Source organism: Myxine glutinosa, chromosome 14 (assembly GCF_964187855.1).
Source record: "Myxine glutinosa chromosome 14, kmMyxGlut1.1, whole genome shotgun sequence".
Classification (NCBI taxonomy): Eukaryota; Metazoa; Chordata; class Myxini; order Myxiniformes; family Myxinidae; genus Myxine; species Myxine glutinosa.
In genome coordinates, this window is record NC_136274.1 from 60,205,198 (window position 1) to 60,230,417 (window position 25,220).

At 46.7% G+C, this 25,220-nt stretch overlaps 1 protein-coding gene across 8 annotated transcripts; it reads left to right on the forward strand.

Annotated features, from left to right (window-relative positions):
* Positions 1 to 145: 145 nt before the first annotated feature.
* On the forward strand, positions 146 to 24,777 carry LOC137439824 (calcium homeostasis modulator protein 6). Of its 8 annotated transcripts, none has more exons than XM_068135948.2 (6): positions 146 to 407; positions 9,258 to 9,447; positions 10,920 to 11,169; positions 12,644 to 12,966; positions 13,702 to 13,854; positions 23,101 to 24,777. In XM_068135948.2, the coding sequence occupies exons 3-6, from the start codon at positions 10,926 to 10,928 to the stop codon at positions 23,449 to 23,451; spliced, it is 1,071 nt and encodes a 356-aa protein (XP_067992049.2). In that variant the 5' UTR covers positions 146 to 407; positions 9,258 to 9,447; positions 10,920 to 10,925; the 3' UTR covers positions 23,452 to 24,777. The 8 variants fall into 8 exon arrangements, with proteins under 8 accessions (XP_067992049.2, XP_078624342.1, XP_078624343.1 ...); XM_078768216.1 differs by having other exon boundaries at positions 183 to 407; positions 10,920 to 11,085; XM_068135950.2 differs by lacking the exon at positions 146 to 407 and adding an exon at positions 2,368 to 2,599 and having other exon boundaries at positions 10,920 to 11,085.
* Positions 24,778 to 25,220: the final 443 nt, after the last annotated feature.

Genomic DNA, 25,220 nt, shown 5'->3' on the forward strand with positions numbered 1-25,220 from the left:
TCGTACGTACAATGTGGATATAATAAAATTTCAGCAGCTGAGTTCACCGAACCATCTCAGTTGGAGGAAAACGTTTGAAGTTCGTATAATTTGCAACAAATGTTGGTTTTGAAGCCACGCCCATTGAAACTGAACAGGTGTGGTCACATTTAAGAGAGGCAGAAGAGGTAGAAAAGTGTTTCGGTTTGAGTTTGAGTTTTAAAAGTTTCGATCCTGTAACAGTGTCGTGCTCGAATCATGGTGTATGCCTCTCGATTTGTTATTCGGGGACTTTAGTTGAATTTTTTGTTTTGCTATAAACGAACTGACCAATAGCGAATTGAGAAACTGGACGAAAAAAAAGAAGAGTTTGTTTTGATTTCTCTTGCATCGGAAACCGAAACCATTTGGAACGAATCGTGCGCAAGGTGAGAAAGTTTTTTTAATGTCAGACAAAAATATATATATAACATTGTATTCTTATTGCTTTCTCGTATGAACGAGACAGAGAATAAATAATTAATTGCAGGGATCTTACGAGCTGTGCTTGGGGTCCAGATAAGAAGGGGGAGATTGCATGATTCCAATTACTCAAATCGGATTTACTATTTTCATCTAATAACAGCCGTTCACAAACACTTTGACCGCAGACCGTTTGTAAATTATACTTCGCCGAACTTTTATGAAAACTATGGCTAAGCCTATGGGCGATCGATTTTAATGTGTCTATGCACGCCGCAGTCCTTTCTAGGAGGGGGTCTCAAAATGGCTGCGCATTGACTTTGGTACGCATATGCACGCTGTGTAGTCTTTTCTATTAGGGGGTCTCAATATGGCGTTAGAGTTGTGTACGGCTATGCACGCCGCGGTCCTTTCTCGGAGGAGGTCTCAAAATGACTGCGCATTGACTTTGGTACGCATATGCACGCCGTGTAGTCTTTTCTATTAGGGGGTCTCAATATGGCGTTAGAGTTGTGTATGGCTATGCACGCCGCAGTCCTATCTAGGAGGGGGTCTCAAAATGGCTGCACATTGACTTTGGTTCGCATATGCACGCTGTGTAGTCTTTTCAATTTGGGGGTCTCAATATGGCGGCATAATGGCGTTCGAGTTGTGTCCGACTATGCACGCCGCAGACCTATCTAGGAGGGGGTCTCAAAATGGCTGCGCATTGACTTTGGTTCGCATATGCACGCTGTGTAGTCGTTTCAATTTGGGGGTCTCAATATGGCGGCACAATGGCGTGAGAGTTGTGTCCGGCTATGCACGCCGCACTCCTATCTACGAGGGGTCTCAAAATGGCTGCGCATTGACTGGTAGGCATATGCACGCCGTGTAAACCTTTCTATTAGGGGGTCTCAATATGGCGGCGCATTGACTGCAAGCACTCAGTTGAAACGGTTGTTAAGGAACGGCAGGCTTGGCAAGCGATAGCAAGCTTATAGGTAATCGAACACCATAGTATTCGGCCGTAACAGTCAATCCACTTAGTACTGTAAAGCGATTAATGCTTTATTATTAAATATTATTATTTTGTATGCAGCCTGTGGCGACTGGTTGCATTATTTCTGGAAGCGCAGCGGTGCCGCTGATGCAGTGCCCCCTGCTTCCAATAACCTGGTGCTAGTTTTGTAGACCTCGGGAGGATGGCAGGCTGAGTCAACACACCAGGTGGTGTTTAACACTACGCCAGGGGCTTGACCTCAAGACCCTAACATCTTAGTCGCCACCTTAACCGTTAAGCCAACACCTGGCTGTTACTGTTAGTAAATATTACCGCGTCGTGATTGAATACGTCATGACGTCATGGAGTTTAATATTTCTCGAATTCACATTCCTTTTCAACCCCAAAAATATTGTATTAATTCCGTTCGTCATATTCACTTCCTTTTGCCGTTCTTCTTTCTCTTCAAAATCTGTATCTTAACCTCTCTATCGGAATATACTTTTGTTGTAGCTAACGGAAGCGACTGAGTATGTATCGTCTTATTATATTCGACGAGGCTGATGTCCTCCTTCTTCTAATCTACCTTATTCTCCATGACTGATGTATATTTTTCTAAATACTGACTAATTTATTGTTGCATGGATTTATTTATGTATATAAGTAATTGTTTATAATTATTTTATAATCTAAGTGATGGTAAACAGTTATATATATATATATATATTTAAAGGCCCGAGGTGTCACGTGACTGAAATTATTCTACAATTTCGTTTGTTACGTTCAGAAATTATTTTTTTTTCGATTTGATGAACTGAAGACTCTAAATTCAAGTATAAATGTTATACACTGTCGCTCCGGGATGTTTTCACCTCGTTTTAAACTCGAGTTCGTCTCAGGATATTGAAATCTCATCGAGATCGAGTTGGCGCATATCACGTGACCTCGGTGTTTCTCCGCCCCCTTTGGGTCGACATTCCGTCACTTCCGTGGTTTAATCGTTTTCATTTGTAAAGATATAATGGGAAGAGTTGTGCTGTTTTATGTTGTGCAAAGTGATTCGTGAAGGATTCTGGGATACTTTGTCGGTTTGAAGAGGAAAAACTGTTGCATGCAGCGGTGACTAGAATGACCAGCAAAGTGAGCACTGTGTATGCTCGACTCGATTAATCTCCGGTGGGTTTTTATGGTGCTTGGAGGGTATTTCAAGTCGATACTCAAATTTAAGATTGTTGTTGTTTCATAATTTAAGATTGGTCATGGACCATCCTCGAATTTGCACAAAGCCTTATATCTCTGCGTTCTGCGTCAATGTAACATTTTAAAAGCTGCCAGTTTGTCCCACAAGCCGTTGTCGTCCCACTAGAGTCCCTAATCTACGTACTGGGAGTAGCAACATGGCGTGTCCCGGAGATTTCTGGTCACGTGGGTCACGGGCACCTATTTGTATCCATTAATCTTCATTGAATGAGCAAACGGCAGCTCATTATTTTTAAAGTTACATGATGCTGTGCCATTGGATGCACCAATCGATCAGAGAATGGTTTCAAAATGTTTAGATTCCCTGCAGATGCCGGAAGGAAAGAAAATTGGGGGAATAAAGTTTGTCCTCTGAGATGGAAACCGACTTTTGCGTCGTTTCTGTGCCAGGTATAAAGTTATAGTCCTGTGTGTGTACATTTATATGTACGGCTCACTGCTCAAATCTTTTCCTACTTGGTAGTTGCATATAACTCGTAAACAGACATGAATTGTCATGGAACCGTCTAGATAATTTATGACTTATTGTGGTGGACACGATGGCTCGCTGGTGCGATGACATCATTCCGCGCACCAGGAGGGTGTCGGCCACGCCCGAGGGGTAGGCGTGGCCTCGGGATATACACGGGGCTCACAGCCCCGAGTACGGCAGTGCTATAGTTTGATCCGTGAAATAAAGACGCTTGTGGTTACATCGTTGTTGCTTCCTTTATTGGCAAAACAAGTTGTGCGCATAGCACCGCACTACATTGGTGACCTCGACTAGTTCAGCCGACGCTGACCTACAGAACGCGCCATGACGAGCAGCAACGCGGTAGCGGTGAAACTCCCCGAGTTTTGGGAAGCTCAGGCGGAGATATGGGTTATGCAGGCCGAAGCCCAGTTTCAGCTTCGTGGCATAACGGCGGACGAGACATGCTATTTCCACGTCATCACCGCCCTCGGGCCCGGCACAGCCGCTCGAGTCGTGTCTGTCCTGCGGAACCCACCGGCCGACCACAGGTACGAGGCGCTCAAGCGTCGCCTCATCGCCACGTTCGGCCTCACAGAGGGCGAACGGACCGACCGTCTCCTGGACCTTCCCGACCTCGGCGACACGCGACCATCGGTCCGAATGGACCACATGCTGTCGCTACTGGGGGACAAAGCACCGGATTTTTTTATTTTATTCCGGGCGCTCTTTTTACGCCAGCTGCCGGCCCAGGTACGCCTCGCGTTGGCCGGTTCCAAGATAAAGGAACCCCGCGCGCTGGCCGTCGAGGCCGACAAGTTTTTTGTGGCGTGTGACACGCGGGCGAGCTTCGGTGCGGCCGTCGCGGATCCCGGGGCTGATGCTGATGCACCACACCTCGTGGATCTCAAGGCTGATGCACACTGCGTGGCCGCCGCCACGCCCCGCCCACCACCACCGCGAAAACCGCAGCCTCCGCCTTCGCCGCAAACCTGGTGCTATTTCCATGCCAGGTTTGGCCACAAGGCGAAGAATTGTTGCCCGCCGTGCTCCTTCGGCAAGTCGGGAAACGACAAAGCCGGCGCTCGGTAGCGGCCCTGAGCGTCGGCCATTCCGGCAGCCTCCTGTTTGTCACGGACACCTTGTCCGGGCGTCGCTTCCTCTGCGACACGGGCGCACAGGTGAGCGTTATCCCCGCCCCCACATCCGACAAGCGAGCCGCGGGTCGGGGCCCCGCGTTGCTTGCAGCCAACGGTACGCCCATACGCACCTTCGGGAAGCGCTGCCTCTCCCTGCGGTTCGGAGGGCAACGCTTTCAATGGACTTTCGTAACCGCCAGCGTGCCCATGGCATTGATCGGTGCGGATTTCCTGTGTGCAAATGGGCTGTTGGTGGATGTTAAGAACAGGCGCCTCGTCCAGGCGGAAACGTTCAGCTCGCTGCCTTGCACGCTGAGCGGTTCGTTGGGCAGCTCCCTGAGCGGCTCACCGAGCGGCTCACCAAGCGGCTTGCTGAGCGGTCCGATCCCGGCGAGGTTGGTTTGTACGCTCTCGGCAGCGGACGAGTTCACCCGCCTCCTCGCCAGTTTCCCGGCCCTCACGCGGCCCACCTTCTCAGCGGTGGCCGTAAAGCACGGTGTCGAACATCACATCCCCACCATCGGGCCACCGGTCTACGCCCGGGCCCGCCGCCTCAAACCGACGAAGCTTGCGGTGGCGAGAGCGGAGGTCGCTACGCTGGAGCGGCTGGGCATCGTGCGGTGCTCCAAGAGTGCTTGGGCGTCGCCGCTACATATCGTGCCGAAGCCTGGTGGGGGATGGCGGCCGTGCGGGGACTACCCCCGCCTCAACGATGCCACCACCCCCGACCGTTACCCGGTCCCTCACATCCAGGACATTTCCGCCCGGTTGGCGAAAATGTCCTGCTTTTCGAAGGTGGACCTCATACGCGGCTACCACCAGGTCCCCGTCAGGCCGGAGGACATCCCGAAGACGGCCGTCATTACGCCATTCGGCCTTTTCGAGTTCCTTCGGATGCCCTTCGGTTTGAAGAATGTGGCTCAGGCGTTCCAACGTCTGATGGACAGCGTCTTGCGCGACCTGGAGTTCGTCTATGTCTACCTGGACGACATCCTCATCCCAAGCGCGTACCGTGAAGAGCACCTCCGCCATCTCCGCACGCTCTTCGAACGCCTGGGCCAGCATGGCCTGATAGTGAACCCCGCCAAGTGCCGGTTCGGCGTCGCCGAGATCGACTTTTTGGGGCACCGCGTCACCAGGCACGGGGCCATCCCCTTACCAGCAAAGGTGGAGGCGGTCAAGGGGTTTCCGCGCCCCCGCACGATCAGGGGGCTCCAGGAGTTCCTGGGCATGGTAAACTTTGACCACCGTTTCCTGCCCCGCATCGCCCAGCTCCTGCGCCCCCTGCACGAGGCCCTCCGGGGGAAGCCGGGCAAAGGTGACGTCGTTTGGACCGAGCAGATAGACGCGGCGTTCGCGGGCGCGAAGCTCGCCCTGGTTAACGCCACCCGGTCCTGGTCCTGGTTAAGCCCCTGGTCTTCGCGATGGCCAAGGTCGCCGAGCTGTGGTCGGCCCGGCAGCAGCGTCACCTCTCGGCCGTGTCCGAGTACACGACGGACATCCGGCACGTCGCGGGGAAGGACAACCCGGTGGCGGATTGCCTTTCCCGGTCCGTCGCCCACGCGGTCCACCTCGGCATCGACTATGCCCGGATGGCGGCAGACCAGACCACCGACCCCGACGTCCAGGCCTTGCGGACCGCCGTCACGGGCCTCCGCGTCACCGAGGTGCTGTTAGATGGCGCGGGCACGGCCCTCTTGTGCGACGTCTGCCTCGGGTGGCCTCGCCCCATCGTGCCCGCGGGCTGGCAGCGCCGGGTTTTTGACGCCATCCACAGCCTGTCCCACCCGGGCACGAAGGCCTCCCAGAGGCTGGTCGCCGACAAGTTCGTCTGGCATGGCCTCCGGAAGGTCGTCCGCGATTGGACCAGGACGTGCCTCGCGTGCCAGCGCGCGAAGGTGCACCGCCACACCCAGGCCCCGTTGGCCCCGTTTACGGTGTCCGAACATAGGTTCGACCACGTTCACGTGGACTTGGTGGGACCTCTGCCCCCCTCGCGGGGTTTCACCCACGTCCTCACCATGGTGGACCGCACCACCTGGTGGCCGGAGGCCGTGCCTTTGGCAGCGACGACGGCGGCGGACGTCGCGCAGGCGTTCATCGCCACCTGGGTTGCCCGGTTCGGTGCCCCCTCGGACATCTCGTCCGACCGCGGCCCCCAGTTCACCTCAGAGCTCTGGGGGGCGGTCGCGCGGGGGCTCGGTGTCCAGCTGCACCGTACCACAGCCTATCATCCCCAGGCCAACGGCCTGTGCGAGCGTTTCCACCGCTCCTTAAAGGCCGCGCTCCGGGCCACCCTCCGTGATGGCGGCTGGGTCGACAGGCTCCCCTGGGTCCTGCTGGGTCTCCGGACGGCGCCCAAGGACGACCTGCGCGCATCCGCGGCGGAGTTGGTCTTCGGACAACCGCTGCGGGTGCCGGGCGAATTCCTCCCCGACTCCAGGGCACCATGGTCCGCGGCGCAGCAGCGCTCCGCGCTGCAGGAGACCGCCCAGAGGTTTGCACCGGTGCCGATGGCGCACCACGGGTGCCCGCCAACGCACGTCGCCCCGGAGCTTCGCACGGCAGAGTACGTGTTCGTCCGACACGACGCCCACCGGACACGGCTGTGGCCCCCGTACGACGGGCCCTTCCGTGTGCTGGAGACCGGGGCGAAGCACTTCACCCTGGACATCGGCGGTACTCCGGACCGCGTGTCCGTGGACCGCCTCAAACTGGCCCACCTCGACGTGGACCACCCCCCGCCAGTGGCTCAGCCCCCGCATCGGGGCCGCCCCCCGGCGGGCGGACCCCCGGCACCGCCCAACCCCGCCGGCACGCCGCCCCCTGGCCCCGCACCTATCCCAGGGGCAGCCGGTGGCATCCCGGCATCCCAGACGCCGCCAGCCGCCAGAGGGCGCTTCGGCCGGGTCATCCGTTTGCCCCGCAAACTGACCCTTCAGGTGCGCGGGAATTCTGGGGGGGCGCGTGTGGCGTACACGATGGCTCGCTAGCGCGATGACATCATTCCGCGCACCAGGAGGGTGTCGGCCACGCCCGAGGGGTAGGCGTGGCCTTGGGATATACACGGGGCTCACAGCCCCGAGCACGGCAGTGCTATAGTTTGATCCGTGAAATAAAGACGCTTGTGGTTACATCGTTGTTGCTTCCTTTATTGGCAAAACAAGTCGTGCGCATAGCACCGCACTACATTGTCAAGAATATAAATTCATCCTGGCAAAGTTACTTGTAATTAAACACGTCACTTGAGTAAGTTTGTTTATTTATTCGAATTAGTCCAAGTGTTGTAGTTAACATGGGTTAACAAAATGGCATGGTCCATGACCTTGGTTAATTAACATGTCATAATATTAGTTAACAAAATGGCTTGGTCCATGACCTTGATTAACAACATGTCATAACATTGGTTTCCAACGTGTTATGGTCCATAACCTTGGTTAACATGTCATAACATTTTTTTAACAACCTGTTAAGGTCCATGACCTTCGTTAACATGTCATAACATTGGATAGCAACCTGTTATAGTCCATGACCTTGGTTAACAACATGTCATAACATTGGTTAACAACCTGTTATGGTCCATGAACTTGGTTAACAACACGTCATAACATTGGTTAACAACCTGTTATGGTCCATGACCTTAGTTAACATGTCATAATTGGTTAACAACCTGTCATGGTCCATGACCTTCATTAACTACATGTCATAACATTGGTTAACAACCTGTCATGCTCCATGACCTTGGTTAACATGTCATAACATTGGTTAACAACCTGTCATTGTCCATGACCTTGGTTAACATGTCCATTAACATTGGTTAACAACCTACCATGGTCCATGACTTTAGTTAACAACATGCATATAACATTGGTTAACAAACTGTCATGGTTCATGAAGCATTTAATTGGAATATAAAAGAATGAAGGATTACATGCACATGCAGGATAATAGTCAGTTATGAAATGTACTTCACAATGATGAAAATGGACGAAAATATAAATTTCTAAGCGATATTTAGATACCTGATGTGATGACAGACATCACAGTAGATCTGATGTCATGGCATTGCAGTATTGAAATAGAACCAAATGAGTTGCCTGGCAACCTGTCCCTCGTTAGGCTTCCCTCAACAACTCGAGGTCTTTGTTCTCGTGAAAGACCAAGTTTGTTGGTCTTTTATGATCATCGCATGCGTCTTTGGGTTCCTTCTCTCCATGTTTTTTGGAGAAAAAACAAAAACGTGAGGATATTTTAATCGGTTCAGTCTGGTTGTATGTCTGTCCTTCACGCTATCTCCTCCTAAACGGTTGGGCAGAAATTCACCAACCTTGGTAGCTGTGATCTCCACATGGCACAAAGGTGCAATGGCAGTGTCACTTAGCCCCGCCCCCTGGTGTGGGTTGAAAAGGTCAAATATCGAAAAATGCAATTACCGGCACATTTTTAACCCTCTTTTGATTAAACTTTGTATACGGAATCAACATTGGAGAAGCATGGAATATGCAATGAGTTTTTTTTGGAATAGACACCCAGTTCATGCCCCCAGGCCTATGTGGTGGGTACTTGGGAGCACAGGGTCAAAACGGGAAAAAAAAATTTCACAATATTTGATATTGGGTCATTCCTGGTGGAACTTTTTGTCATCTTTCAACTTTGCTTTAGGTGGGTAGCGTTTTGTTCTTGAGCCTATCCGTTCCTACAGATTTTTTATTTTTTATTTTTTTTAAATATGTTGTTTGGATCACATGTACAATCAATATAATTGGCATCAAGTAGTTAATACAGTTCCTTGTCATGTGAACAAGCTCCTACATGTACTTCAAGGTGTACCTGTTAGTCATTGTTATTTTCATGGGATTGGTTTGAACCTTTTGAATTTTATTTACTTATTTATTTTTTCAAGAAAACCTAGATTTTCTTTTTTACATGCTTGTACGACAAAAATGATATACAAGTTTGAGTATTAGGGATATTATATTTACAGCGTACAAAGTACACTTGAATGTGTATTCGAGACTACTTCCATCAGGCCGCTATGGACTTTCAGACACGTTGGCTCCACTGAAGGAGCTTGTGCTATCAAATGCTAGGATATGTAAGGGAAGCCTGCAAGTCGTCTTGCGGCGTGGCCTCTCCTAAACTCCTACTTTGGCTTCAAGCAGCACTTGCGCCAAGTAAGCATCACACCACTGTACAAACCATGGTCCTCATTGACGTTTAAAAAAAGTATTATTGTTCAATTCTTAAAATGTTGAAAAATGCATCCCTGCCTAAAATGCTTTACATGTCCGCTAGGTTCGAATCCCACTCCTGACACCAGTTGTCATGTGACTGCCCTTGGTGATCACCTTTGGGAAACACGGATAGCCAAACGAGCTTTACTCCGAGGCACTCGGTTCAAGATGTGGCGGAGTTAATACATGCGGGGGGGGGGGGGGGCAGAGGAGGATGCTGAAGAGCACTTGCCTGCATGGATCCCATCGGCAGTCCTCAAACCTGCAAAAATTAACTCGAACAAAAACGGATTTAAAATGTACAAAAATTACAGGTTTATTCAAAGAAATGCCGGCACAAAATAAAACACGGTGAAACTAAATTTCCTATATGGAGCGCTCCTGCAACAGACCCAAACCACGGACACAGGGAAAGATAAAGATATATAAAACAACCATGTGTGGTTATTTGGTGCACTTATCTCTGATCGCTGGTGGGGTGTCTTGTCAAGAATCTTCAGCCCCGAGTGGGCCGTCCGGACCCGGCTCTGTTCTTGGTGGGAAGAAGGCCGCAGTACTCTCATTCACATGCTGCTAGGCCTCACCGAGCATCCTCTCAATCCTGGCTTCGTCGAGCGCGAAGCGAACAGGAGTTGTCGCGCAGCTCCTCGTTGCCAGCTCTTGGTTCACAACTCAGCCTCCTCATAATCCCCAGCAAGGTCTCGGCACACTGTCGCCCACACCGAGGCCCAGAACGTGAAGAAAGGGGGAGAATCGTCGGCGCACAACCGTCTCCACCAAAGTCCGAACCCCCAGAGAGAAAATGTCTGCCACGCTAGTATTCTGTCCGCGCTGCTCTGACATCATCTGTCCTCTTCACCAATCAGCCAGTCCCATCTTTTCAATCGTCTGTCACTCAATGCCCCGACCAATCACGGCTCTCTATGGCATGGCCTTTGGCCTGCATTTCCTTGTGCTGATGCAGCGGCTGCGCCGCCAGCGGTATTGTTCTTGCCTGGCTTCCGGTGGTTTTATTATTAATCAGTGAAGTTGATAGGCGATTTTAGCTAGTGTCTAATGCAGTGCCATAAGGGACATAGGGATAAATTACAGAGGTAACAACATACAATGAATTAATTGACATAATCCCTGAGATAAATAACATCACCCCCCTCCCGTGATGGGGACGAATATACAAGCTTAATCAGAACACACGGTCTGAACAAGTACTTATTACATCAAGGTTTCTACACGACATTCGGAGCACTTACCTATACAAATCTACCTGGACTAAAGTAATCACTGCCTACCCCCTACATACATAACAGTATTATTGTTCAACTCTTAAAATGTTGAAAAATGCATCCCTGTCTAAAATTTTCACATCTACGAGTTGTCCCCATTTTCCTTTAACATGTGTGGTAATCTCCCAGGTGACGATGGACCAGAATGTGCTGCAAACTGTTGTCAAGCTTCTCCAGAACCGTTCAGATGCCATCATAACCGGCCTGCTTGCATTGTTCACCTTCGGTGGTCACGAGCTGTTCAGTGTTGTTGTTATAGAGTGTCCCTGCGCACCCACTCAGAACCTCATCTACGGTCTGGTTGTTTTCACCATCCCAACGTTTATCTTGTTTCTCCTTGGTCTGTTGTTGAACAACCACATGGCTCGTCTTCTCACCGGCACGTTGGTGTTAAACTCTTCCTTTTCCAAAACTAAGCTTTAACATCTCCTGAATCCATTTTCGTGAAACCTTGTTCCAGGATTCGCTTATCAATAATATATTCTTGTAATAAACACTTTGATTACACGGTTGTATGGCATAAATCACTTTCAATCAAAAGGGTAAATCACATATAAAGTTTAAGCCACACTACTCTTATATCGAGCAAAAATGTTGTGATGAAGTAAAATTTAATTCCAAATCAAACGCTTTTGTCAAGGATATCAAACAAGAAGAGGTCATGCAGAGCACAATACTTGCATAATCCACCCCTCTCTCCAAAAAAAGGTTGCCATGGATACATCAAATTGTTAATTTCATTGAGATTAAAATTTACGATCTTAATCAAAATCGGGTTAATCGGATTAACATCGATGATTTTTCAGGTGAAAATTGATATTAGTTTGACCTTGAGTTGACCTTTGACCTTAAAAATAGTTTCCCAATCCAGGGAGGCACCATGTAATTGCTGTTAAATTTTCAAGTCAATCAGATGAAAATTGATGATGTTGGAAGTTTGATCTTGAGTTGACCTTTGACCTTTTGACTTCGAAAATAGTTGTTTTCCCAATTTATTGACTCAATATGAAAAATGGCGATTTTAGAAATTTGACCTCCAGATGACCTTTGAGCTCAAAATCAATAGGCTTCTCAATTGTGACTACCTCTACAACTTGGTGAAGTTTCATGATGATCGGTTTAGAATTGTGACCTGTAGGCGAGTGACAAACAAACAGAATGAAAAAATCAATCATGGAGCGACACTTGGCAAAACAGAACAAAGTAGAATGGCACTAAGTAGAGCATCCTTTTGACCTCAAAAATAGTTGGTGGTTGAATTCAGTTGGCTGATATGTAAATCCCATTCAAATTTCAAGTGAATCGGATGAAAATTGAGGATTTTTCAGAAATTTGAATTGATAAGCGAATTTGAAGCTATGACGGACTGTTCCCAACTGATTATTCAGATTCCCATTGAATCATCCAGTCATTAAGCTGTTGGAATTCTGTAATTCTCCCTCTGTTATTCTCTCAGCTTCCATTTGCTTTCTTAATTTTACTTTACCCACTTCCTTGCACACAGAACATGTAGCTAGCCCATAAAAAAACTGAACATACCTCCCCAGCTTGTACCCTTCAGACAAGTGACTTGCGCAATATGGATTTTATTTGTTTATTTGAACCACAAACTCTATTTGAACCACTTGAACCACAAACCACAAACTCCAGAACAAAGTTCTACCACCGCCATACTAGATGACATCAGCCAATGGAGTGCATTGATCTCTCTCGGCATTGTTCTCTCTCGTTCTCGGCCCATCAACTTGCATTATCCAAATTGCTGTAATTCATTTTGTAGTACTTTTTATTCCTGGTTTTCTTGAACAGCCTTATACTGTAGCATGGCTCTTAGTCAATTATTTCACCTCCAGGTTGTGTAAGATGGAGGCCCCGGCTGAGACTTTGCTCATGCCTCTCGATCTGCGGAGAGATTCTCGGTCGCTCAGCCATCGCTCCCGTCACCTGGTTGATCGCTGCGCTCATCCGGGGATCCTATTTCCAATGTGCGGTTGCGGAGCTGCAGGAGCCTCCTCCCCGCCTGGTGCGTTTGCTGGGAAACGGTTCACTTCTCTCTCCACGAGAGGTGCTCTCTCGCTTGCCCTGTCCAGACCTTATGAAGGACCCAAGCATCGCAGAGGAAGCGGTTGAGTTCTTGCGGGAAGAGCTGATGCGCAGGATGGATTTTCAATCGCAGGTTGATCCCAATAATTTGTTAAACTTTTGGCTAGATTAATGTCCTTGGGACTTTGGCACCTAGCATTAGACAGGTTTTTTTACTCTGGTCCTTATGATTGCATTACTTCATTAGTTCTCTTTATAACGTACTTGCGGAGCCTATCCGTCACTTCACTGACGGACCAATTTGGCATCCTATTTGCGTAACCTCAGCGTTGCCCAGGTAAAAAAGGGAATTTTAATGCCCTCTGCCACCACCACCAGGTGGCGTTACATAGTACACATTTACATCGAGAATTCCCTCCCTCCCTTCCCCATCCCACACTCCCGTGTGAGGCCACAGCCACATGGCCTATGTTAACCCCCACACAAAGTTGTATTTCTACCCCAGGTTTGGAGTTTGTAATTTAAAGGATGGATGTGGCCATGCATAGAACACATACAAACTGTGTGTGTGTGTGTGTGTGTGTGTGTGTGTGTGTGTGTGTGTGTGTGTGTGTGTGTGTGTGTGTGTGTGTGTGTGTGTGTGTGTGTGTGTGTGTGTGTGTGTGTGTGTGTGTGTGTGTGTGTGTGTGTTGTATAGATATATATATATTTGCCCTTTGTAGGTATAGATTTATTCATTTTTGTCTATTGCAGTTCAATCCTTATTATTAGTATGATGTTGTGGCAAAGTTATATTTATATATCTATGTTAAAACTTGTTTTTTTCATCATGATAATCTGTACCATTGTGCTCTACTGTTTCTTACAGTTGGTTGGTTGGGGACTGCTTGCGGTTTCCACCAGTTTGTTCTTCCTGGTGAATATTTTGGCCATGTGCTTCTCGCCGATCAGTCTCCTGCAGCTGAAATATTGGAAGCTCTATTTGAAAGTGGAGAGAGGATTTTTTGACAATGCAGCACAGGTAATCCAAGTACAGTATTACGTTTATGGGGGTAAGAGAATACAGTAGGAAATGTAGAATTGTATAGCAATAGTATGGACGGTGTGACGTGTAGGAGCATTTCGATGTAATAAGTAGGGAAAATGTAGCTTAAGGTTGTTTTGATGTGCATCATACGGGGGATGATGCCATGCTAATGAAAGTAGGTTTTAAGGTTCATTTCCACTGTATGTCAAACCCTCTGTTGGGCTCAGCCGGCCAAGTTAAGCCCACACCTACGGACAGGATGCAGCAAATACCCGCCCAGGAGAGGCAGAGCGACCTAGATTTGGTGGGCGGGGGGAGGCAGGGCCGGTTGGCCACGTCTCCCGAGTGGTGCGGCCGGTTGACGTGGGTGAGCTCAAAGAAGGAGCTCAGCATTTGGTTCAGGGAGCGAGGTTGCGAGCAGCAGCAAGAAGCTTCACGATTGTTTCTCACCGAAGAAGAGGGAGCGAGTGGTTCTTGTCAAAGAAGGAGGTCATTTTCTTTGGTGTTGGCTGAGAAGAGCATTGAAGGACAGAGGAGGCTTGTTGGTTCAGCTGTGCTGCAGCAGGACGTGCTTCCCTTTATTGAAAAGGAGGATTCCTTTTATTTCCCACACCAAGGTGTTTGGAGCTTGGAGTAACCGCGAGAAAAGGAGGCCGTGTTCGCGACTCGCCTCACACCCGTGGCCTGGAGCTTCGACGGCCGCCAACCTCCCAAATGGACCCATTGGGGCCAGATAAGTAAAAAAAGGGGATATTGTAATTTTATTACTTTACCCTGTGTGCGTTTTTGTGTCCGTATGAGAGGATCATCGAAGTAGAATAAATTTACCTTAGCTTTGTTTTTGTTGTCTTCATTCGGCACCTTATTTCATTATAAATTATGATTGTTGCATTTATTTTTCGCGTCGCGTCACGTTGTTTGGGTTTCGGAATAAACCCGTGTGTTTTGTGAGAATAAGCCTTCGTGTCTCTTCCCTCTCGCGTGCGCAATAACTGCCATAATCGGGAGGTCGCCTCGTGAGTTAAAGCTGGTTCGGCTCATCTGTCACAGGCTGGTCTTAACTAGCTGGGGACGTGACAGTATTAACTACAGTTAATAGAAAACCCTATTCCATGCAGTTTAAGTTTATTATTCAATTGAAATAAAATGATGATTTTAAACGTTGTACAAAAAACATTTCCCCTGCCAAACAGAAGAGTTTTGAAAGTGGAAAAAAGGTGTTTTTGTTCTACAGTGTTCAAGTATGTAATTCGATTTAACTAAAATATAAAGGTTGTAGAAAAGGAACATCCGGAAGTTTACCGCTGTTGATGCAGTGTCTCATACACCACCTTATTTAACATGTTACATTAGTTATTTGTGCCTGTTGTTTATGTCCTTCATAACTTCCTTTAAAATGGTACATTTCCAGTTTTGAATTATTCTCGGTCATCTCGTCTCGAGTCTCGAGAGATGGACTTATAAAATGGGCCGTGATGTCCTGATGTCTGTGAGTCTACCCGTTAACATTGTGCTATTTTTGCTGCTCCTCCCTTAAACTCAGCTGATTGTTCTGAAACTTTACACACCTTATTATAATAGAGCAAACGTATATGGTGATGTTTGTTTGTATGTTTATTTGTGACCAAAGCCTCTTCTTCTTTAAATAAAATTAACACCCAAAACACAGTCCGTGAACTCTTAATTACGTACTGTTGGAATATACCTTTTGACCATTTCGACTGCTGAGACCCCTCAGGCCTTTGACGACCCTTGAAGTCCCCCAAGACCCCCAAGACTGCAAAGACCCTTAAAGACTGCAAAGACCCTTAAAGACTGCAAAGATCCTTAAAGACTGCAAAGACCCAAAATACCACGAAGACCCTGAATACCCAAAATGCCCTTAAAGACTCAAACCAAAAGACCCTGAAGACCATAAACACTCCAAAGACCTAAAAGACACTGAAGACCCAAAATACCCCAAACATTCTTAGACTCAGAGGAACCTGAAGACCCAAAGGAGCCAAAATACCCTTAAAGGCCCAGAGGTTCCAAAAGACACTACAACAAACAACAACAGGCATTTTAAGGCCATTTTCCCTGCAAGAGCGGGGGTTAGCCTTGCGGTCCCCATGACAATCTTCTCCATTTTGCCCTATTTTCTGCATCTCCCCTTGTTAACCCCCTTGCCCGCATTTCTTCTTCGACCATCTTTAGCCAAGTCTTTCTCGGTCTTCCCGGTCCTCTACTTCCTTCTACATTCATTTCCATCACTCTTCTCAACCAGTCACTTTCATCCTTCCTCAACACATGACCAAACCATCTCAAACTGTTTCTCTTCACAGCATCCATCACAGGCTCTATTCCCATCATCTTTCACAATTCATCATTTGTCTTCCTCTCTCTCAACGATACTCCACACATCCACCGAACCATTCGCATTTCCACCCTTTCCAGCCTTCGTTGCTGAAGCAAAACATCCCGAAGACCCAAAACATCCCGAAGACCCAAAACGTCCCCCAAAGACTAAAAAGACCCCCAAAGACTAAAAAGACCCCCAATGACTAAAAAGAGCCCCGAAGACTAAAAAGATCCCTGAAGACTAAAAAGACCTTTGAAGGCCATTAAAGACCCCCGAAGACCAAAAAGACCCTTGAAGACTAAAAAGACCCTTGAAGACTAAAAAGACCCTTGAAGACTAAAAAGACCCTTGAAGACTAAAAAGACCGTTGAAGACTAAAAAGACCCTTGAAGACTAAAAAGACCCTTGAAGATGAAAAAGACCTTTGAAGGCCACTAAAGACCCCCAAAGACCAAAAAGACCCCCGAAGACCAAAAAGATCCCTGGAGACTAAAAAGACCTTTGAAGACTAAAAAGACCTTTGAAGACTAAAAAGACCTTTGAAGACTAAAATGACCTTTGAAGACTAAAAATACCTTTGAAGACTAAAAATACCTTTGAAGGCCATGAAAGACCCCTGAAGACCAAAAAGACCCCTGAAGACCATAAAGACCCCTGAAGACTAAAAAGACCTTTGAAGGCCATTAAAGACCCCGGAAGACCAAAAAGACCCCGGAAGACCAAAAAGACCCCCAAAGACCAAAAAGACCCCCGAAGACCAAAAAGGCCCCTGAAGACCAAAAAGACCTTTGAAGACCCCCGAAGACCATTAAATACCATTAAAGACCACGAAGACTCGTAAGATCTCTGTTCACCACCATCTCTTATCTTCCCCCATCCAAAACCTTGATCTTTTCTACCCCCACTAATTCACCCCAGATCCACCTTGTTTGAAATTCCAACTTCTTTCCTGGAAGTCCTGGCAGTGTCCATATGTTTTATACCTCTCCCACCCTCCCCCCCTTCCCATGCCTCCCCCCCAAAGCCCTCTCCCTCCCACAGTTCTCTCGATGTCTCCATGTCTCTCGGTCCCTGCTCTCAAATGTTGCGTTTGTGTCCTTCCCCCTCTCTCCCCATCTTGTCTACCGCTCCCGATGTTATTTGTTTTATGTGTCTGTTTGTCTTTCTGTGTGATTAATGTTCGCTCTTTCACGAGCCTCGATCTTGTATACAAAAAAAATAAAAAAATAAAAATGCCTTAGTCCCATTAGACCACATTGGACCTTTCACCATTGAGAGCTTTAGACCACTTGGACCTTTTTATATTATAAATAATATCACCAGTATTACAAATGAAATGTTTCTATGATGATTGGTGTAAATTGTGACAGCACAGTAACTCACGTAGTGTCATTATTATCCTCTGTTAAAACAAGCATTTGTAAAGTTTATTATAGCACTCTCCGGATCATATAAGCAAAGCAAAACACGAGACGAGTCTGCCAATTCTCCCCCGATCCTCCTCTTCGTCTGCCTCCCCTCCTCCTCCTCCTCCTCCTCCTCCCACTTCAGACTAAAACGGGTTCTTCTTCCTCCTCATCGCAATGCACCGATCCATTACATGACATCACACATCCACGACACATTTATGTATATGTATATGTACAGTGCATTCAGAAAGTATTCAGACCCCTTCACTTTTTTCACATTTTGTTATGTTGCAGCCTTATGCTGAAATCGTTTAAATTCATTTTTTCCCTCATCAATCTACACTCAATACCCCAAAATGACAAAGAGAAAACAGGATTTCAGAAAGTTTTGCAAATTTATTAAAAAGAAAAAACTAAAATATCACATTGACATAAGTATTCATACCCTTTGCGATGACGCTTGAAATTTAGCTCAGGTGCCTCCCAATTCTCTTGTCATCTTTGACATGTTTCTTCACCTTGATTGGAGTCCACCTGTGGTAAATTCAATTGATTGGACATGATTTGGAAAGGCACACACCTGTCTATATAAGGTCTCACAGCTGACAATGCATATCAGAGCAAAAACCAAGCCATGAGGTCGAAGGAACTGCCTGCAGAGCTCAGAGACAGGATTGCGTCGAGGCACAGATCTGGGGAAGCAACAACAACATGCATTTTAAGGCCATTTTCCCTGCTGGAGCAGCTGGAGTTGGAGCAGCTGGTTGCTAGAGCAGTTGGAGCAGCTGGAGTTTTCCCTGCTGGAGTTAGCCTTGCGGTCCCCATGACAATCTTCTCCATTTTGCCCTATTTTCTGCATCTCTCCTTGTTAGCCCCCTTGCCCGCATTTCTTCTTCGACCATCTTTAGCCAAGTCTTTCTCGGTCTTCCCCGTCCTCTAGTTCCTTCTACATTCATTTCCATCACTCTTCTCAACCAGTCACTTTCATCCTTCCTCAACACATGACCAAACCATCTCAAACTGTTTCTCTTCACAGCATCCATCCCAGGTTATATTCCCATCATCTTTCACAATTCATCATTTGTCTTCCTCTCTCTCAACGATACTCCACACATCCACCGAACCATTCGCATTTCCACCCTTTCCAGCCTTCGTTGCTGCTCTACGTTCATTACCCATGTCTCGCTCCCATAAATCATAACACTTCTCAGGCATGCAGCATACACCTGTCCCTTCAGTTTCAACGACACTCCCCTCCTCATCAGCACGCCACTCAGTTCCCGAAACTTCTTCCATGCACATCTCACTCTAGCAACTGTTGCCGAGTCTGATCCACCTTCTCCATTCAGCATGTCTCCTAGGTAACAAAATGTTTTCACACCTTCCAGCTTCATGCCGTCTCCAAGATCCAACTCAACATTTCCTCCATCTGCAGCTCCCTCTGTGCACACCTTACACTTGAATGTAGCTGCCACACTGGTTAATGGCCCTCTCAAACCACTACATTTTTGATGAACCCATTCAGTGCACATTGTACATTGAATGGAATTCACTCCGACACCCTTCCTGCACACAGCACACGGCCACTTCCCAGTTCTTTCCACCTCACCACATGCTTTACCACTTGCCATCACCTTCGTTTTTCTGATATTCACCTTCAGACCCTTTGTCTCCATACATTCCTTCCACTTGTTCATCTTCTCCTTCAGTCCATCCATACTTTCTGCAATCAACACCAGATCATCTGCATACAACAACTCCCACGGTAAACCCTCCTTTGCGTTCCGAGCCAGCACCTCAATCACAGCTACAAATAGTAGTGGACTTAGTACCGACCCCTGATGCACTCCCACCTCCACCTCAAACTCACCACTGTTCCCATCCTTCGTCCTTACAGCTGTGCGCGCTCTTTTGTACATTGCCATCACTACTCTGATCAGATCTGGGGAAGCCAACAAAAAAATCTCTGCTGCATTGAAGGTTCCCAAGAGCACAGTGGCCTCCATAATTCTTAAATGGAAGAAGTTTGGAACAACCAGGACTCTTCCTAGAGCTGGCCGCCCAGCCAAGCTGAGCAGTCGGGGGAGATGGGCCTTGGTAAGAGAGGTGACCAAGAACCCGATGGTCACTGGCTGAGCTCCAGGGATCCTGTGTGGAGATGGGAGAAACTTCCAGAAGGACAACCATCATTGCAACACTCCACCGATCTGGGCTTTATGGCAGAGTGACCCCTACATAATTTGGATCCCAATCATCCATTATTTACCAATCTATTACTCTGGAACTTGATAGAGCCCTTGATAGCCCACACAATTGCTCACATTTCGATTTTTCGATTTTGGATCATGTGGGCACCCTGAGGGGAGGGGGAGGAAGGATTACCCCCTAAAACTTTGGATCCCTACTTGTCCCTTATTTTCCAACCAATTGCTCTGAAACCTGATACAGCCCTCCTACTTGATGCTTCTCAAGATCGCTCAGTCTTCAATTTTTTTTTTTTTTTCCGTTTCGTATCAAGGGAAATTTGGAGGGTGGGTGCACCCAAATCAGCTGAGTTCTGCATTCCAACCTCAAGAGATGACCGTGAGCCCACTCGGGGCTGTTTATTAATTTTCTTTGACTGGCAGGTGGACAGAGTAAGAAATAAAATAAAAATTGGGCCAATGCCCCTGGACTCACCTGGTAGAACCATGGAACCACTGTTAGGTGTCGATGATGCACAGAATATGTAACGGAGAAGAAAGTAAATGCCTATTTTTGGGGGCAAACCCACGAATGTTTTTTTTTAAATGCCGTGAACAACCTTTCACGGTTTATCACGGAAGGTTGTTGTAAATTTTCATCTAAATTGTGTGTGTAGTTTCGGAGAAGAGAACAAAGATATTTTGGGGGAGGGTGAGTCAACCCTTCTCCCCTTCACATGTGGACCTCCTCAATGAGGGCAGATTTTGATGCAGTCAACACCCCTTCGTTAGGCATCAGATATGAACACCGTGTGGCCAAGTTTCATCGAAATCGTGTTTTGTTCAAGTGATAATGACTGAAGTGTTTACAGACCAGGTGAGCTAAAAATATTTACAGACCAGGTGAGCCAGGTTTGTTTACAGACTCACTCACTGACTTACCTACAGACACTGCTCAAATGCATAAGCTCACTGGACTAAAGTCCAGGTGAGCTAAAAATGATCTCGCCCCTCTCTGTGCATGTGTGATCGGGACAAATTCCAAGCCAAAGCACTGTTAAACTGCAGGTTCGTTTTCCAAATTAGTGTTCCAATTCGTCTTCAAAATATGATGCTCAATTGAAATCAAGTTGTTCCTCGATCATAAACTGACATTTGTCGATTAATGGACAGAAGTGAACCCGATGGCTTAACCCTGCTTTTCACTTCGCATGCGTGGGGTAAACATTCTGATTTACATCTGTTTTGGTTGCTCTTCATATCCAAAGAAGGCCGTTAACATGAAACGTGAATTGTACCTGATCCGTTTGTTTATGGTGCAGAGGCTGTTGTTAGACAGCGGCCATGCTAAGATAGCAAGCAGTGCAACCTGGTGTCAGGGAACCTCCAAGAAGACCAGACCACTTGCTACTGCTCCCCAGGTGGAAGTTTGTACCATGTTGAGGGTGCCGGCCATAGCTTGCCTACGTTTTACGAAGCACATGGTGGAGAATCCATGCTCCCCCAAATGTACGGAGATGTTCAACTCTTGGAAGATTGTAGAACTAATTGAGAGGCGTTATGATTGGGCAGCGGCTCAACAACTTTACAATCGTGACCCGTCCACAAGTAAAACACAGATGGACCTGAACCAGGAAGAGGCATCTCAGGAACTTAGCACAGCCAATGAGGTGCAGAACCTATTTGTGGTCCCTTTTAACATGGGAACTGGTCGTCTCATCAAAGTTGTCTCTCTGCTCGGAGCAATTTGCTGAAAGGATTGGGTTCGTTCTGAACTTGGGACATGAACACTGGTGTAGCAGTGATATGGTAGAGCCGGACCGTCTGGGCCAGAGCCAAATGTCAATTCCTTGATCAAGTTAATGGTCTGATATTGAATCTTTGTTCTTTGGGCATTTAATGGAATTCTAAATGGGAACCTTCACTTTGAAGCCATTTTTGTCAGAACTTGTACCTTGTAGTGTCACAAAGTTTGCCTCCTAGTGGCTCATTCCTGCATAACCTTGCTTGATTGAAATATGTGTCTCACTTGAAACCAAAGTATTCACATTGACTATTAACCGTTTTAATATCGTTTGAGCATCACCTGTAAATCACATCTTGTATTGCACCTGTCAGTTGTATGACATGCCACGATTGTCAATGTTTCTGTCACAAAATAAGCTGCTGGGGAGGTTCAATCTCCTTTTCGGGTATGAAAAACCATCACTATCCAAATTTTAGTTGTGTGGGTAGTTAGACCCACCCATGCTGTGGACCCACACATCTCACTTTCCCAGCCTCCCTAGATTTGATTACCCCTTGAAAGTGCCCTGCCGTCCCCACCCAATACCATTATCCAATGCCAATGATTTGTTCAAATAAATGTTTCCAGAAGTAAAAACATGTTGCCTGCCAAGTCAAATTCACATTTTTGTGACTTTGTCTTCACTCTGCAAAACACAGGAAATTTGTTCAGCTTCAGTTTGGTTGTGATGACTACTACACTCGAGCAACGCCCAAGCTGATTGGCTGACAGTGACAAATTAAATTAATTTTGCTTGATTGCAAAAATATTTTACTTTTATTTTTCTTCCTGAATCTATTCTTGAGTAAAAGTTATATTTGCAGGTTCTTGCTGATTTGATCCTTAGGTTATTTCTCCGAAAGAACCTCAAAGAGGGTCCCGGTGTCCATCCATACATATGTACGTCTGTTAACATTTGACATAAACATCTCCTCACAAACTACCTGACCGATTTATGGACCATATTTAGTATGATTCACCAGGGCAGCAAGGTTTCATGGGGTTGTGCTCCTCATCTGGATGCACCACCTATGGAGGGGGTGAAAGCTGGGGGTTTTGCCCCAAATATTGGTATTTAATTGAAAAAAATCTTCTTCTTCGAAACCGCCAGACAGATCCAGACCAAACTTGTCACGAGGCATCGGGACCATGCCCTATTGCCCTAACCTTAAGTTGTGCACCTCATGGCTGTATCTCCCCTGGAAAGGGGACCATGGGCCCCTCCCCAAATCCCTCATTTTCACTAAAACATCTCCCCAACTACCTGAGCAATATGGACCACATTTGGGAGGATACATCAGGACAATAAGGTTTCATTGGGTTGTGCTCCCCATCCGGATCTGCCCATTTAAAGGTGGTGAAAAGGGGGATTGCTTCAAATTTGGGTAATTTTATCATCTTTTCAGAAACCATGGGGAAATAACCACCAGTCCCCATGGGGATATTTTTCTTTTAATACAAATGTATTTTTAAAACCTGTTTAATGAGGTACTTGTTCTTCATGATTCTTCTTTTCTCCAGATTCATGCACAGAATTCTGCAAGCCGCAACATCCGCCGTTTCTTTGGTTCAGCCGCGGTCCCAACAGACTCGAATGTCCCAGGAAACGAAGGTCCACCAGACAGCCAGTCGGCTCCGGTTGCCGATGGGGACAATCGAGGGCAAACATTCCTTAATCCCACCACAAGAGATTGGTGGAGCGTGTCTCAGCCGTACACGTACCATAAAAAGAACATGTATTACAGTGAGCTGCAGCGCTGGGCAGAGTATGGACTACAACCGGACACGGACAAGGGATCGACTCCGCTGGTTTTGGATTTTGTCGATTTCGGCAGGTCAGCTACAGGAACCAATTTAGAGTCTACTTTGTAGTGGCTTCACTTCCAGTCTTGTTTGTTACCCTCGCCAGAGGAGAGGTATTGCATTTGAGTTTTGTTTGTTTGTTCTGTCTGTTTGTCCGCACAGAATAAATGTGATTTTCTCTGCAACCATTATTCCGATTGACAGGAAATTTTCACCATGGGTGTACCTCCACCTGTAGAATTTTTTTTTTCATGTGGAATAAGATATGTTAATGATGATGTCATAGGTGCCTCCATTGTGATGTCATAATTCGACAAGTACAAAACTTTATCCGATCAAGATGAAATTTATTGAGCATCATCTCGGGATAAATTGGTGGAGATTTTTTTTTAATGATGTCTTCAGTCACGTGGTTTGGCCGCCATATTAATTTTGACAGAAAAGCCTTAAAAGCCACTGAAAACACGTCCTGGCGGGGGTCTGCCATCTCTGCTTGCTCTTTCTTGTTTACTTACTGCAGTTGAGACTTGTTACTAATGGTCTAAGGTCAGTTTAGTTACTAAGGTCAGTTTAGGTTTTTAATACTGTATTGGGTACTTTTTTCTGAGCATTATTATACTTGCAGCTTTTCCTGCATTCCAGTTTATATATATTTGAACAAATTTACATTAGATTTCCAAATAGATCAATGTGTTTGTACAGTCGGATGCCGCTCAATCGCACACCTTTGCATCACATCTAGTCAAACGCACAAAACATTTTTTGGGGTATATTTTCCCTTCTATCATGGGAATGTCCCCTCCTTCCCGCACTCGTCCATCTCACTTGAAAAGATCCGACTCGGTACCCCTTCTGTTTTCTGCCTTTCTTCCTGATTCATTCCAGTGCAGAGTCCTTCCAAACTGACTTCTTGAATCTTCTTGACTCTTGAATCTTGACTTATTGAAATGCAAGACTTCCTCATCTTGAATCGTTACTGAATGTTCTTTAGATTTGAAACAGTTTATATTGTCAGTTTTGAGATGTAAAATTGAATGGCCATTTATATTGCTTCCTTGAACCTAGAACAAGGAAGTGTGTGCTCGTCACTTTTATATTTCTTATTCCTACATTAGATGACGACGTGTTATTTTTTTCATTGTCTTCTTGCAACCGGAACTGAATGTTTCAGCCAATGTTTATTTACACTTTGTACGACTTTATGCATTTTATTGCTGCATCTGTTGTAATGTTGCAGTATTGTTGTTATATTAGGTTGTATGTATTAAGGTGTTTGTTGAGGAACTGAACCCTGCTATTCACATTCGTTTTGTTCGCATCTATGCCATGTTGGCTGATATGTCACAGTGCAATGTCAGGCCGATGTTTGTTGTATTAAAACATACTTGCTCTATATTCGAACTTGTTTGAGCTGCTCCACGAGCCTCGTTCACTGTGAATGAAAACGGAACTTGGAATTGGCAATGATTTTAAGGAATCCGTTTTTGGATAAATGTGCAACCTGTTCGTTTGGCTGGGTGCTAGGATGTGGGAGTTGCGGGAGGCTTAGAGCAGGATTTGATTAAAGGCATCGCAGGCTTGGCTGTAGTGGGAGAGGAGAAGGCCCTTTGCCTCACCCCTTGCAGTGATTCAAGTTGCTTTTTGGGCTCTTGATGCCACTTTATCCGGTTTGAGATGTGGTGAAGCAGCACGTGAATGAATGCCTTGGACATCGTCGGCGCTCGGTCCTGGAGGCTACCTTGGAGAGGTGATAAACCCAGGACAGGTCTTAACCAATTAAGCCAAAGGACGACTCTACCGTCGGTTGATCACTGAAAAGATTTGGAGTGTTTGCCAAA